This window comes from Mixophyes fleayi, chromosome 4 (assembly GCF_038048845.1).
Source record: "Mixophyes fleayi isolate aMixFle1 chromosome 4, aMixFle1.hap1, whole genome shotgun sequence".
Classification (NCBI taxonomy): domain Eukaryota; kingdom Metazoa; phylum Chordata; class Amphibia; order Anura; family Limnodynastidae; genus Mixophyes; species Mixophyes fleayi.
This window is the reverse complement of record NC_134405.1, coordinates 324,737,846-324,754,076: the sequence shown is the minus strand read 5'-3', so window position 1 is coordinate 324,754,076 and position 16,231 is coordinate 324,737,846. Positions and strand designations below refer to the sequence as shown.

The 16,231-nt window shown below is 39.6% G+C and overlaps 1 protein-coding gene across 7 annotated transcripts in view; it reads right to left on the bottom strand.

Moving 5' to 3' along the window:
- CALD1 (caldesmon 1) overlaps nt 1-16,231 on the bottom strand; it is a 143,066-nt gene that overhangs the window by 18,771 nt on the left and 108,064 nt on the right. For 4 of the 7 annotated variants that reach the window (XM_075210232.1, XM_075210234.1, XM_075210235.1 and 1 more), the window contains 6 exons: nt 12,419-12,547; nt 8,938-10,138; nt 7,425-7,502; nt 4,773-4,927; nt 1,882-2,137; nt 1,385-1,525 (listed from right to left, as the gene is read on the bottom strand). In XM_075210232.1, coding sequence (XP_075066333.1) covers nt 1,385-1,525; nt 1,882-2,137; nt 4,773-4,927; nt 7,425-7,502; nt 8,938-10,138; nt 12,419-12,547 — 1,960 coding nt within the window. The remainder of the gene's footprint in view (nt 1-1,384; nt 1,526-1,881; nt 2,138-4,772; nt 4,928-7,424; nt 7,503-8,937; nt 10,139-12,418; nt 12,548-16,231) is intronic. The other 3 variants (XM_075210238.1, XM_075210239.1, XM_075210237.1) reach the window with 2 other exon arrangements.

Genomic DNA, 16,231 nt, shown 5'->3' with positions numbered 1-16,231 from the left:
TAGGAATGGGACATGGTATCACATTAAATGGCTGAAAGGAGAAGGGGAATGGGATATGGTCTCACATAAAATGGCTGAAAGGAAATTGATGTGGGAATAGGGCATGGTCTCACAAAAAATGACTGAAAAGAGCAGGGGAGTGGGAATGGGACATGGTCTCACATAAAATGGCTGAAAGGAGCAGGGAAGCGGGAATGGGACATGGTCTCACATAAAATGGCTGAGAGGAGCAAGGGTGTGGAAATGGAGCATGGTCTTAAATAAAATGGTTGAAAGGAACATGGGAGTAGGAATTGAGCATGGTCTCACACATAATGGCTGATAGGAGCAGGGGTGTGGGAATGAGAAATTCTCTAATATGAAATCTGTGTGGTCTTTGCAGATTGGGGTGTGACTAAAACTGTCTAAATTCTGCTATCGGGAATATTGACAGACATGTAATAAATCTTCAACACATTTCCATCCCGTACTTCCAAATGCCATCATGGTTTAAGAACGGCTAAATGAGCGATCAGCAAAGACTAACTTTCCAAAAATGTAAAGGGAGTGCCCACCTAAAGGGTAAAACCCCATTCTATGCAACTGTAAGCGTATTTTATTTATCATTACAACATAACCTGTTGCAATATGCACAGTGGTTCCCATGGTAACAGCGTGCCTTTGATAAGCTGTCAGTGTACATCTCACCTTTGCTCTCCTGCCGACACTAGATTATTACTGTGTGCTACATAAATAGCACAATATGGAATATTGTAGAACAGGCAGGCAGGAGAAGAAACGAAATTGAGAAGAGACCAAACGATTTGGCTGCAGAAAGACTGAGCTCTGGACTCTCTGTTAACAGGCCGGAAAGAGAGTATTTATTATTCATTTCCACAATTCTATTGCACAGGGAGAGGTGTTTTTTTTTGGGGTGGAAAACGGTTTAAGGAAATGAACACAGAACCATTTCTCTGCCGCCCTTAGAACCGTAGTGCCAACGACATGTGATATCCTAGACATGCACTGTACATTTCCATACACTGCTGCTGAATAAGAGAACCCCCCTCCACCCAACTAGTAGAAAGGCAAATATCCCACCCACGGAATCCTCAGGGTTCAGAAGAAATCCAAACTCATTGTAGCCTGTAATCTATTCTCCAGAGCTAGCAGCAGAATGTAACCTGCCATGTTGTCCAATCAGCTGATTGGATGGATGTCCTAGACTGTCCAATCAGCTGCCTCAGTTGAAACTGGCGCCCCAACAACGTCATTTAAGAAAAAATAATTTTATATATAGTAATATAAATTTATATATAAAATATATTATAAAATGTAAAATATAACACATATAAAAGCTACACAAATATCACTAAACCAAAATGAAATTATTTTGCCTCTGTACCTTAGGATATGAACCTTTAGGGGTAAAACACTTAAACGGTTTCTTGTCTTCCGGTAATCCATCGTCTGGAAGTTTCTGGCGTTTTTCTGCAGCTTCCGCTCGTCTCCTTTCTATTTCCTCCTTAAGCCTCTTCTTCTCTTCCTAAGAAATAAAAAATATATATATATATGAATCGTGGTGCTATACTAGAGAGAAGTAATTTTTATTTTTCCACATAGGGGTCGTAAAGTGATCTTGTAGCGATGTGATAGACCAATAAGCTTGTTTTTATGACTCTTTCATGGAGTTTTTATTTTATTTATTTAATTTTTGTCACACAGCAGCTGTTGAGGCAGCCGTTTTGTGTGTTTTTTTTGTGCCATCACTGAAGTTCTTGGACCAAATCTTTATGAGGCGCTCGCTAGGAGAAAGCCTTTCACTGTCATTGTTCAGAGCACAACATGGACGTTCAGTGCACAAAAGGGCTGCCACTCCTGTCTGCAGTGACCATGTCCTACCTCTTCCTTGGCTTTTCTCTCCGCCTCTTCCTGCTTCTTCCTCTGTTCTTCCTCTTCCATTATCTTCTTCCGCTCCTCGCGTCTCTTCTTCAGCTCCTCCAGCTCCTGGGAGGCTTCCTGCTGTTTCTGTTTTAACTTCTCAAACTCTCCAGTTTCGGTGTCACCTTTGCGACGACGAAGGTCCTCCAGCCTCTTCCCTGCTTCCACCTTGGATCCAGAGTCTGTCTCATCAGTGCTGGGGTGACCTTTCATTCCACTTAAAAAAAAATAAAGAACATAAAATAAAGACATAAGAAAGTATAACATACTGTAAACACAAAAGTATAATGTAAATAACTCTAAATAAGTTTGCAATGTATATTCATAGGACCCTAGAATAGTCTACATCACATTTCCAAACAGACCTGTAAACCCCTCATGGGAGTGGTCTAATTTTCCCTCCATAACGCATTTCATGTATGGGTGAAACACACAGAGAAACGCGTCTGTGGCTGGAGTCCTTTCACAGCTCACTGTGGATACCTATAAATCTCTACCACTCGATCTTCCCTCCAGCACCTTTTATTTCTTTGCCCTGGCCTTATGGCTGGGCAAGACAAATTCTTATACCGTTCGGCAGTTGGGCCTGGGACTACGGGCACTTTTTCCTTTTCCAGTTTTTGGACACGAGCACTTAGCACTATGCACTTTTTTGCATTTTTGTCATGTCTGTTTTTAAGGGGTTTGGCTTAGGCCCTTAGGGGCTACCCTCTCCTCAAGCTATCATAGGCTGTCTCCTTCTGGGGAGAGTTTAAAAACCAGTTCCCCGTGGGAAGCCTCAATCAACCTAAGGAAGAAAGGGGCCCACTCGAGCCTTGAGGTGGGCCTTAAAACACTTATCCCCCTTATGGCTACGGGGGGGATAGGGAAGAACGGGGTCCCCTTTTTTTAGGAAAAAATTCAAACTCTCAAGCACTGGGCGATTGGAGGCGCTGCACCTCAGGCTTCAATTAAAAAAAAAAATCACAAAAAAATCCCTCTATCACACATCCAAATAGCACAGCTACAACAGCTACAATAATCCCTCACCCTATAGACAGTCCTGTTTTGAGCAGTAACTGTTTCGTTCGGCACCGGACTGCATTTCACTTTGGTTGACATAATGGATACACAGTAGATTTTAAAACGATAAAGGGCCTGTCTGAAAAGGAAGCTGGCAAGAAAACCTAGACTGCATTTAAAAGTAAGATTTCTCCGGCATGGGAATAACATCGGCACTTGAAATTCATTGGAACTGTTCTGTGAACAAGTTAATAGAAGCCACACAAGCTACAGCAATTCGGTTTTCCCAAGCCTTCCTCAGGTCAAAGATGACAAGTTCACTCCAAGCCCTTTACAATTCTAAATATGAAGCGTCACCCAGCAGCTGTGCATTCTGGATGAAAACGGCGACAGAAATATAAGCAGGACAGAACGGTTCTGGCGGTCCGGACATCAAATATTGGAAAAGCACTTAAGATTCTATAAATTACTGAGTATGGGAATGTAACACACAAAGTTCCAATGAAAGCAAAAGACAAAAATAGAAAAGGATAAAACTATAAATAGTGAGAAGCGCATATCTCACACAACAAATTTAAAATAAGTGACTAGCGTCTAAGTGCTCGTTTAGACAAGTGGTATTTCAGCATTTTACAGCCCGTACACATGTTGCTTTTTGCGTTGCTTTAAAAAGACTAGGATAAGGATTAATGATCTCTAGTCTGAGGTGACTGAAAAGTGTTTACAGGCGTTTGCAATTTCTCCAGTAGACAACATGTATGAACAGTGGGAAAACAAAAAATATGCAGAAAGCGCCCCAAAGATGGAAACTGTATAAAAAGGTTTTCTTGATGGTGTCCCACCTCCATCTAGTTTCACCAGGACCATAGCTACCAAAACACGAGAACTTTATCTCAGGCCACACAATTCCAGCAGAGACCTTCCTAGGGCCCCTCCCTCTAATGCCAGGCAGCGGTGACGTTTAGGCTAGGTAAACACTGGTCCGATGATCGCACAAAATACTTCCAATCAGCCGACATACGATTGTTCAGATTGTCAGAAGTCGGGTTAGAGTGTATAGTGACGCAATGATCTAAAGTCGTCCCAAAGTGCCAATCATTGTTTCATTTGGCTGGTCGTACTGTTTAATATTTTCCAACCAATCACCGAACGATCATGTAGTGTGTATGCACTCATGCTAACGGTCTCCATAGAGTTTACAGACGTTGTGTTCTTTTCAGCCGATGCTAGAGATGAATATCCCGGTGAATAAATGTAGAGAGTGCTGTAGAAGGAATAATTCATTTGTTCGTTCTGAGACAGAATGTTTAGTTTCAGAGTCACAGAAGCGAACGAAATTAGTTAGGACATGTGGATAGCTATAACAAGGCGGTTTTAATTAGTGTGACAATGTGACAATAATGAATGAATGAATGAATAATATGCTGTCATTCTCTGAAGACTAGAGGACCAGATGAAGAACCAGATGAAGAACACAGATCTGAAGGGAAATCGTGGCAGACTGATCGGACCTTCAGTCATAGGTACAATCGTTTGAGATAACACGTCGGTTGGAAAATTCTTCACTGTGTACCTAGCCTTACCCACTAATGACAGTGGGAGTAAGTGTATAGCGACATATCAATATGTATTTTCCCCTGCGGACACTGAGGTAGAGGAAGGTACTTCCTATGCCTCCCCTGTACAGCTGTTAGATTACATTCTAGAACATGATAGCCAGAATATGATTGGTTGCTATGGGCAACACCTCCACTTTTGCTTTTTAGGTTTGATAAATCTACCCCAATGTCTTTTCATTCAAAACAAAACGTGGACATGGAGTTGTAAGGGTTACGAAAGGAATATATTACCCAAATTTGTCAATATGTTTAAGCTTCTGTGGTGTGACTTCATGTAAACTTTCTCCATTTTGAGCTTTGGTCTCTGGAAATCCTTTCTTGCGCTCCCAGCTGGCCTTTAATTCTTCTTTTGTACCCTTATCTTTAATAGTTTTCTCATCCTTAACCTGGTAGGAAAAGTTAAGAAACCAAGAAGAGACAATATAAGTTGTTTGCAGAACATACAGTGATCAATCTCCCGTATTCCTATAAATCTATATTACCAGTCACTTACATAATAAACACTTTTCTCTAAAAAGGGTAGCACGTGATTGGCCATGGCTCGCGTCCAATCGCATTCCACCCTTTTCAGCCGTTAAATACACTGAACAGCTGTAAATGGAAGGGGGTGGCTGAGCCAGATTAAAGAGCATGTTCCTCTAATGTACACGAGACAGACATTTTTGGAACGGAATACCTTATGAACAATGTTCATGTCTCATAAATATTGTCCAAAAGGTTCCTTGGTGATGTTACCATCTTCTGGTCAATTGATAGGCTACAGTCTAATTGGCTTAGCTCAGAGAATGGTTGAGTCCAAGTGTATACACAATAAGTGCTCTTTAAGCAATAGTTTAACACCACTGATCAATTTATTCGATTAAAACTATATATAAATCGGCTTTTAGGACATTTGGTGCACTGCGTTCCTTCTCTTTATATTCTACAACCAATATTGTGTTACTTATACACTTGTCAATATCATATTTGTTAATACCCTAAACAATACTTATGCCTTGATACCAGAGTTAACACATCGACCAGTTCACCTATCACCAAGGACTTATATTGAGCAAGAGCAGCTAAGTGATAGTGAGAACAAGGCCGTTTCCATGGCAACGGAACTCACACTCTTAAGAGTCTTACCAAATATAACAAAAAGTTGAGTTGCAAGTTACGGTATGAAATCTATTATCTAGAAACACATTGATAAAAAAAAGTGTATAATTGTTGTGATCACTGAGTGTCTCGCACACTTACACTAAGGAGTTCTGCTACCCAATGTGGGAATACAGGGAGATTACACGTATTAGATTTTAGACATGGTGCTTCAAATTGAGAAAGCCCCTTATTCAAACCTTGTGGATAAAGCATCCCATGTTACATACACTGAAGTTGCTATGCAGCCGATACTGATAGTTAAAGGTCACACCGTAGGTCCAGTTGGTAGGAGAAAATCTATTATGACCCTTTTTCTTTTTTTTTTGTAGTAAACAGATCAGTTCAAACAACCAAGGAAAGACACGTAAATAAGTGTAGAAACTCCACACTATAAAAATAATAAACAGTTTTATTTGCTGCAGTAATGAAAATGGTCAAATCAAGCTCTCAGATTCTCTCTTCTCCGATTTCAGGCATTGTTCATAACAACCAATCAGATTCTAGCTATCATTTACCTAGTACATTTTTGAAAATGATAGCTAGGATCTGATTGGTTGCTGTGTGCAACACCTCCACTTTTCCTGTTTAGAAAGTCTTACTAAATCTACCCCAAAGACTTTGATCAATTCGTCTTTATTAAACTGTAGCGATAGCTAGAACACATGTGGCTGTAATACTTACCATACTGTAAGACACCATTTGCACCATTGTCTGCGTTTCTAATAAAATGTAATGCAGAAAATTTTGTTGAAGTGTAGAGTACAGTCGGCTGTTTTCACTGATTAACAGATTAGTCTTTGAGTATTAGGAGGGATCAGGTGATATTGTATTGTCCAAGTGATTTGTAATAATAGAAGTGTAAATTTCTGTTATGTAAGCTAATAAACTAATTGAAAGTATTGCTTTACAAAATGTTAGAAGATTGAACGGAAGAGTGAAAATAGAGAAACCAGGTTGAAATAGAGAATTAAACCAAATAAATATTGATTAAATGGTCACAGTAGTTCCTGGCATAGGAGGGGGCTGCCTTAATTCTTGGGGGGGGATTTATGAAAACAGTTGCAGGAAAAAGATGTTGTTACCCATAGCAACCAATCAAATGCTGCATTTTTTGTCAAGTGAAAGTAATCATCTGATTGGTTGCTATTGCTTACAGTACCTTTTCCTGTGCACCAGTTGTCAATGTCGCTGCATTAACTCCCAGCCCACTATATGTTGCGTTCAGCAAGCACGGAGCATGGATGAAGGAATAATGCAGTGCTCAACAGTTTCCTCCACTCACGCTCAGCCTCTATGGTCCATGAGCTCAGAAAACCCATTTACCGTATGGGCCAATGAGCGCAAAGATATCCGTCCTTCAGTCATCATTTGGATATAAGAAGAGGTGCGGCTGACTCCAAGATCTTCGTGAACCAGTTTCACACGAGCCTGATCTTACTATTCATTGCCATCATTAACGTTTAGAAGCTTTAATTGGCTAACTGTTGTTCTAGCCCCGCCCATATCGTGCCTGCCTACACCAGGACCAGGACGGAGCTGAAATACTATGTGCTGCTGGTAACCTTCTAATGCTAAAATTGGCTACAATTTGATCTAGTCCTTTCCACTTTATCTACTGCACAAAGTTTAAAATTGGAAAATAAATGTAATAAGTCCTCTAATCTTAGACATGGTTTCTCTTAACAAAAAACGGAAAACATACAAAAAAAATTTTTTTTTTCAAAAAAGACAAAAATTGTTTACCTCCTGTTTTTTGAAGCCTGCTCGCCCTCTCTCATCTTTGTCCTTTTTAGCTTCAAATATATTTTCTTTGTCTTCTCCCTTTTTCATATTTAAGATTGACATGTGACTCTAGAAAATGCTCTACGGGTGTACGTGCAACATTTACCCCAAGCTGCACTCCTGCAGGCAATACGGTGCTTGACAACGGCAGTGTGCTGAACAGTGCACAGCTGTGTTTATGTACAACTTGGGCTGATCTACTTTTTGTTCAGGCCAGGGAGAGCCAAATTTCCCAAGAAGGTTAATTTATAAAATGTGTTTTATGGTTCACACCTTCCTTTAAAAGAAAGTTAAAGGAGGGCTTAATGTCAATAAATTTCCCTTTATCGAAATCTATTAGATTTATAAAAATTAATAACATTTGAGATAAGGTTGGAACATCGGGAAAACATATTCACCATGCTCACCAGGGGGTATTTTTTACTAAAGGAAAAGAGGAGGTGTTGACCATAGCAACCAATCAGAGGCTAGCTATCATGTTCTAGAATGCACTAGTGAAATGATACCTAGAATCTAATTGGTTGCTATGGGCAACACCTCCGCTTTTCATTCTTGGAACTTTTAGAAAAGCTACCCCCAGATTGTTATGTTTAAGCCTATTCAAGGACACTATAGGAAGCCTTTTCTGGCATAAAATGGCTGTTAACAGAGAAGAATAGTTTGTACTTAACTAAATACCAAGGACAGATACAATTTCGAACATTTTTCTGACTTGGTCTGGGATTTTATAGTAGGTATTAGCAAAAAATACAAACTACAAGTTGTATTTTAGCATTAGCAGTCCTTACACAGCCCATTTCGGCGAAACTACACCATTTATACCATTCCGGAGCAATGAATAATCTGGGAGGTATAATTCCAGTCTACGAATGGTCATTTGGTGGTATATCATTAAAATAGTCCACTGTTCCCTAAATTGGGAGTGCAGACATTTTTTTGGTTAGCACATAATGAAACCTAAATTGCACCATGCTCATTAATCTTAATCTACACAGTGAGTCACTGTTTTTTTTTTCTTAATTTATGACTTCCCTTAGCTACCTTACACTATTTGCCATATATGAGGATTGATATTATAATGGATCACCTTATGGCCATGGTCCGCCCAATGAGAGACTGTGGTTTAGACTTCATGAAAGCTTGTGATACACACTCAAACGCTGGTTGCAAACGTGACCCTACACCACCAGTGACCCCCAAAATGTGACCCTCAAAAATCCAGCTACAAATTTTACATGCTTTTTGGTCCCCCTTTCCATGATGCTAAAGGGAGCTTAGTCATGCTATACGCGCAGTGAGAGCTGTAAGCAAGGTGTTAATGTGCAAGCAAAAATCTGAGCTTTCAGCAAGACAAGTTCACAAGGAAGTGGCGGTAAATTCTACGGAATTACAAGGGTGTGAGTGTGGCCCAAAATTTTGGCTGTCATTCCATTTTCCAAGACACAGGTGCAAAAAGTGCCATGAAACCATGTACCTGCTTCCTCAGGAAGGCTGGCTGGATCTTTTCCTCCACCTTCTTCTCTTTTACCTGTTTGTCCTCAGCTTTCTTGTCTTTTTTCTCTTCTGCCTTTAATTTGTCCTCTTTCTTTTTAAGAGATTCTAGCCTAGCCTTCTCTTCAGCTGACTTTTTATCTTCTGCTTTTTTCTTTTCCCATTCTTCTGCTGCTTTTTTTTCGTCTGCTTTCCGCTTTTCCTCTGCCTGTAGTCTTTTTCTTTCCTCCTCTGCCCTTTTCTGCTCTGCTTTTAGCTGTTCTTGAGCCCTTCTTTCTGCCGCTGCCTTTTCCTCTGCTGCCCTCCTCTCTTCTTCTTGCCTCTCCCTCTCTTCTGCCTCAGCTTTCTCGCGCTGTTCTGCCTCCATTCTTTCCCTCTCCTCGGCAGCTTTTTTCTCTGCCTCCAACCCTTCAATTTCCTCGGCAGCTTTTCTCTCTGCCTCCAACCTTTCCCTCTCCACGGCAGCTTTTCTCTCTGCCTCCAACCTTTCCCTCTCCTCGGCAGCTTTTCTCTCTGCCTCCTCGTGTTTCGCTTCTTCCACGAGCCTATCCCTTTCCTCCGCTGCCCTTTTCTCTGACTCAGCTCTTTCCCTCTCTACCACCTCACGCTTTGCTTCTTCCTTCCTTTCCCTCTCTTCTGCTTCTCTATCTTCCTGTTCCTTTTCATTGTCCTGTCTAGTCACCACTGCCTCTATCTGCACTTCCCCACCTATTTCAAACTTAGATACCGCTGCATTTTTAATTTGGAAAGTCACTTCTACCTGATTTTCCTCTATGAGAGATTCCTCAGGTGCCTCATCCTGTACATCTTGGCCGACCTCAGCTTGATCTGTGTCTACGAATTCCACCTCCTCTTCTTTCCTATCATTCTTCTCAAAGGACTTATCCACGGTTTCCGTCTCTTCAACTTCATGATGTTTTCTATGAGCTTCAGAATCGTTTTCTTTAGGAGCGGTGTCATTTACTTGGACTTCCTCTTCTCCATTTCTGCTGCTTTTTGAGATCGATAAACTTTCATTAGTCGTTATGGTTGGATCAAACTCCTTCTGACGATCCAATGCCTCTTTTAAACGCTTCTGGCGTCTCTCCTCTCGCTTGGCCAGTCTATCCAACAATGCAGCTTCATCATCCGCCGATATGTCAGCATTTGTGATTGAAGTAGATCTCGTCTCATCTACGGTGATGCTGTTAAAAAAACAAACAAAAAAGTCAAATCATACACTGTCAAACAGACCTTGGGTAGATGTATGAAGCATCGGTTTCTGCATGCTGACGGAAATCAATGACTTTTCGAAACGGAGGGGTCATCTACACACAATTCCAAGCACACTGCTGTTAGACAGTAAAAAGGACTAAATTAAGCTACCTTCTGTTTATAAATAAAATGTAGAAGTCTTAGTCACTCACATTTGCAAATATGTGTTAAGCCATTCAACACTTCTGCTAACTGAATGGTCCAAATTAGAACGTTGAGAGTACTATATTGGGTCCTATATTCATTTGTTTTTAAGTTGAGCAAAACTTACCAGAAGTTATGCCACAACCTCCAAAAAGTAGGCACTGGAAGAAACAACACTCCCTGTTATCTAGAGTTAGAACCATGCTATGTAATAATATAGAACCCCGGGTATCAGTCCTGGGTCCTGTTTTGTTTAAGGTACTTATTAGCGATATTACTGGTGGTCTACAACGGGAGGGTAAGTCTTGTTAAAGAGGATACAAAGATTTGTAGCAGGATACCCCAAAAAGGAGCAAAATAAATGCATAGTGATTTAGGGAAAGTAGAAGAATGGACTAAAGTGCGGAACATTAAATGTGATACATTAAACAGAAAAATCCAAAATCAGCATAAATAATTCATGATGTTGTATTGTCAACAACAGAGGAAAAGGACTTGGCGTTATAGTATCAGAAAATAAAGATAAGCACCTAGTCAGCAGTGGGAAGAGCCAGTAGAACACTAGGTTATATAGGAAGAGGTATCAGTAGCAGCAAGAGGGGACTATATTACCACTTTATGGTAAGGAAGGACCAAAAGTACTAAGTATGGTCCAGAGGTCCTATCTACAAAAGACATGAACAGAAATAAAAAACGGGGCTACTAAAGGGTGGATGGGGCCTATGGGCAGAATAACTAAAAACTTATCATCAGGAAAGACTTTAAGAGCTGAACATGTTGAGATTACAGGAGTGCTATGACAAACATTCAAATATATCAAACCTATTAAAAGGGTTTAGTTAGGAAAGTAAAAATAAGAGGATTTCTAGTAAAAAGGGGACAGACTTTGAAACTGGAGGAAGGACTTAAAAAGGTAATATATGAAAGATTTTTGTTTCTAGAATGGTGACATCTATGGAACACAAGCCAGCACTTGTGGTGGGAGTCGTACCATAAAAGAATTCTAGAACACCTAGGACAATCATAATGTTAAGACTTAGATAGAAAAATATGGAGTAAAGAAAAATGAACAATAACCTCCCCCAAACAATAACAAAAAACAAAAAACAAAACAAGGGCAGTCTGGATGGACCATTAACTTTATTACGGCTTCATTGGATCCAATTGGAAGGTGACCACACACACCGGCTGATACTGGGGCAGGGGCTGATTTATTTAGGCGCTATATAATTAACGGTTAATAATAAATTGATAAAACATTTCAGATGATGATCGATAGGATCATTGATGGGTTTTGCGTATTTTTGGGCCATAGACCTGGCAATGCGTATAGAAAAATTATTGGAGAACATTGCGTCATTGTGCCAATAGCAGAGAAGGACCCACTGATGTACTTGTGGGATGGTCAGGGTTGCTATTGCAAAACCGCTCAAAAATGGAAATACCCTTTACCGTAATGCCATAGAAAACATGACCTCTATGGTCGAATAAACCATCTACATTTCTCTGTATCCTGCAGACAACTTTACTTATCCACAAACACTGATAAATCCCCACACTCAAAGCCATCGCCACTCACGACCGCACAGATAGGGTTTTTGGGGAATATTTATGATCTATTTTTCCCCTGTTCCTGGTTAATGACACTGTGTTACTGTAGTGTTAGGGTTCTTGTACATATAAATAAAGCTGAAACATTTGCTTGAATTGCTTCATGTACAGTCATTTAATGTAAATACAGTTTGACATACAAGCAGACGGACACTTTTAACCTCCCTTTCAACTCGCTGCCATATTTACATTCTTAGGGGTGACTGGAGATACTCTGGCTTCCTGTCCTGTCGCTGCAGACAGTCGGCTGTTCCCGATACTATTTTCCCATGACTTTGTACAAAACATAAGTTTGATGGATTTGGAGCGAAAACACAACCCTTTCAAATAATGCAATTATTTTTTTTTTCCAGCACAGGGTGGTCCAACACATTGAACAATATTACAATATGTCCCCTTTATGGAAGCCAGATACAATATGTTAAAAAAAAAAAAAACGCCTGGTTAAAATGTACCTATTCTGAGAATTAACTTCGTGCCCTTCTCCGTCGTCCTTCTGCCCCCGTTGTCGCTCTTGGCGAGCCCGCCGGCGCCTCTCCCTGGCGGCTTCTTCTTCATCGTCGTCATTTCTCTGATAGGTTACTCTACAGTAAGACAAAAAAACATGATTGCAATCAAATAAATAGTAAAACTAAACATTCAAATGCACAAATAAAACTTTTTCAAAAATGAACTCAAGCTGGAGACATCTCGGTGTCCGTGGAAGTCATTTAGACAGTGTAATGAAATATTATGCAATATAATGATACAGTACTTATGTTATACAGAGTAGGTTTGTAGATGTCCTTGGGAAAAAAAAACAATGCTACCACCCTACAGAGCATGAAACCATATTGTAAAACAATCGAAAAAAAATCTGAAACACCAATGCATATTTCCTTGATTTCTAGGGGCAGTACCATGTTTTGGAGATTTGTCTGGTTTTAGAGATTGAGAAATTGTTCAGTACTCCTTTATTATGACTTCTGAATGACATCACTACAGTTATTCTGTTTGTGGATTAAATGCAAAGTTATTAAAGATGACCTCTTAGAATTTATGTCCAGTGGTCAGGTCATGTTGGAGGTGTAGTGTCCTATGTCTGTATACAGTGTAATAGAATTGTATTATGATCATGTCCAGTGGTCAGGTCATGTTGGGGTGTAGTGTCCTATGTCTGTATACAGTGTAATAGAATTGTATTATGATCATGTCCAGTGGTCAGGTCATGTTGGGGGTGTAGTGTCCTAGGTCTGTATAGAGTGTAATAGAATTGTATTATGATCCCATTGTATTGTAATTTGTTTGTCTCTGTACGGCGCTGCGGACACCTTGTGGCGCCTTATAAATAAAAATTAATAATAATAATAATAATAATAATAATAATAATAATAATAATAATCATGTCCAGTGGTCAGGTCATGTTGGAGGTGTAGTGTCCTATGTCTGTATAGAGTGTAATAGAATTGTATTATGATCATGTCCAGTGGTCAGGTCATGTTGGGGGTGTAGTGTCCTATGTCTGTATACAGTGTAATAGAATTGTATTATGATCATGTCCAGTGGTCAGGTCATGTTGGGGGTGTAGTGTCCTAGGTCTGTATAGAGTGTAATAGAATTGTATTATGATCCCATTGTATTGTAATTTGTTTGTCTCTGTACGGCGCTGCGGACACCTTGTGGCGCCTTATAAATAAAAATTAATAATAATAATAATAATAATAATAATAATCATGTCCAGTGGTCAGGTCATGTTGGAGGTGTAGTGTCCTATGTCTGTATAGAGTGTAATAGAATTGTATTATGATCATGTCCAGTGGTCAGGTCATGTTGGAGATGTAGTGTCCTATGTCTGTATAGAGTGTAATAGAATTGTATTATGATCATGTCCAGTGGTCAGGTCATGTTAGGGTGTAGTGTCCTATGTCTGTATACAGTGTAATAGTATTGTATTATGATCATGTCCAGTGGTCAGGTCATGTTGGGGGTGTAGTGTCCTATGTCTGTATAGAGTGTAATAGAATTGTATTATGATCATGTCCAGTGGTCAGGTCATGTTGGAGGTGTAGTGTCCTATGTCTGTATAGAGTGTAATAGAATTGTATTATGATCATGTCCAGTGGTCAGGTCATGTTGGGGGTGTAGTGTCCTATGTCTGTATAGAGTGTAATAGAATTGTATTATGATCATGTCCAGTGGTCAGGTCATGTTGGAGGTGTAGTGTCCTATGTCTGTATAGAGTGTAATAGAATTGTATTATGATCATGTCCAGTGGTCAGGTCATGTTGGGGGTGTAGTGTCCTATGTCTGTATAGAGTGTAATAGAATTGTATTATGATCATGTCCAGTGGTCAGGTCATGTTGGAGGTGTAGTGTCCTATGTCTGTATAGAGTGTAATAGAATCGTATTATGATCATGTCCAGTGGTCAGGTCATGTTGGGGGTGTAGTGTCCTATGTCTGTATACAGTGTAATAGAATTGTATTATGATCATGTCCAGTGGTCAGGTCATGTAGGGGGTGTAGTGTCCTATGTCTGTATACAGTGTAATAGAATTGTATTATAATCATGACCAGTGGTCAGGTCATGTTGGGGGTGTAGTGTCCTATGTCTGTATAGAGTGTAATATAATTGTATTATGATCATGTCCAGGGGTCAGGTCATGTTGGGGGTGTAGTGTCCTATGTCTGTATAGGGTGTAATAGAATTGTATTATGATCATGTCCAGTGGTCAGGTCATGTTGGGGGTGTAGTGTCCTATGTCTGTATACAGTGTAATAGAATTGTATTATGATCATGTCCAGAGGTCAGGTCATGTTGGGGGTGTAGTGTAATATACGTGTATAGAATATCATGTCTGTCTAGAGGATCATGTACAGTACATAGCTCACTCAGATAGTCCCATACTTGTTACATGGGTAAAAAAAAAGCAAAATAAATTTCAAACCTCTCTACCTCGTTTATGAGAAATGTTGATGCTAGCCCATAAATATGTATAACCAACAACAACCAATACACAATCACTGATCCCACCCACTAATCACCACTTCCATTTAGCAGAACACAGATTTTCACAAAGAAATAAAGTAAAATAGCAGCTTCAAGCACCATATAATCTACATGCTCTTAAACAACGAACCTGTAATCCATCTCTTCTCTCCTTCATACCGGCTGTTCTCCAACACAATGGGTACAGTTTCCTGACTGAAGCAGTTTTCACCTAGTGCAGTTACTCAATCTGCTGCATTAAAAATGCAGGAACACGGTAATCTATGTAAAATCTTAGAGAGGTTCTACCCTGGGCAATCTCTCAAACAATTATTTAAGTGCTGTAACTCGTCAGGCTTCAATAAAGTTTTGTTGACATACGCAAAAAACATTGCAGATAAACCCAATTACCATTGCTGGAATCCAAATTAGCTCATTAAATAGTGATCTGGGAAATAGCTGTTAGTAGCTATAACTACTATACTAAAGTTATTGTATCATTACTCTGAAGCAACAGGGTTATTGGGTTGTTATGTAAAGTTCGCTCTTTTCTGAGCTTGCATCTGGTATCAAAACGCAACAAACTTAAATTTATATTTAATTCGAATATATCTTTCTCCTTTGTCCCAAGTGACAACATCAGTAGTTAAAAATGAGGATCATTTAATCAAATGGAATGTCTACAAATGTGTTGTTGCCCACGGCAACCAGTCAGAGGCTTCCTTTCTGTTTTGTAATACAGGAAACACAAATGTCTGATTGGTTACCATGAATTACAGTTCATTTGTGGCTACAGCAGTGTTATTAAGCCAACAAAAGATTTTGGTAACCGGTAACATAGAATCTTTTACGCATTACTTCTATTAATGATCTAAACCCCAAAAAAGCAAAGCACCAGGTTCTTAGTGAAATTATAAATTTAATTGGTTCAGCCTAGAGAACTATTTGTATATATTTGGGGGTTGTTGTAATAATTAATAAAATCCAAAAAGGGAAATTTAAGAAAACTAATGCAATGGCGGTGGGTTCTCAGGGCAACAAGATGCTTTCTTCACCTCATCTATAGTACAAAGCAAGAGTTAGTTAGCATGGGCAACATCTTATTTTCGTTGATCCAATTAAAAGACCTGAAATTCGCCAGGTTTGAGCTGGATCAAGAGTGGATTCCTTTTGCAGGGTGGAGATGGCAATGCACCACTCTGTCTGGAAGGAACACCTTTACAACCAGTCCACTCCAATCCTTTAGGTCAACTTTCTCAGCAAAATTAAATTTGAAAAATCAAATCTTATTTACTTTCCTG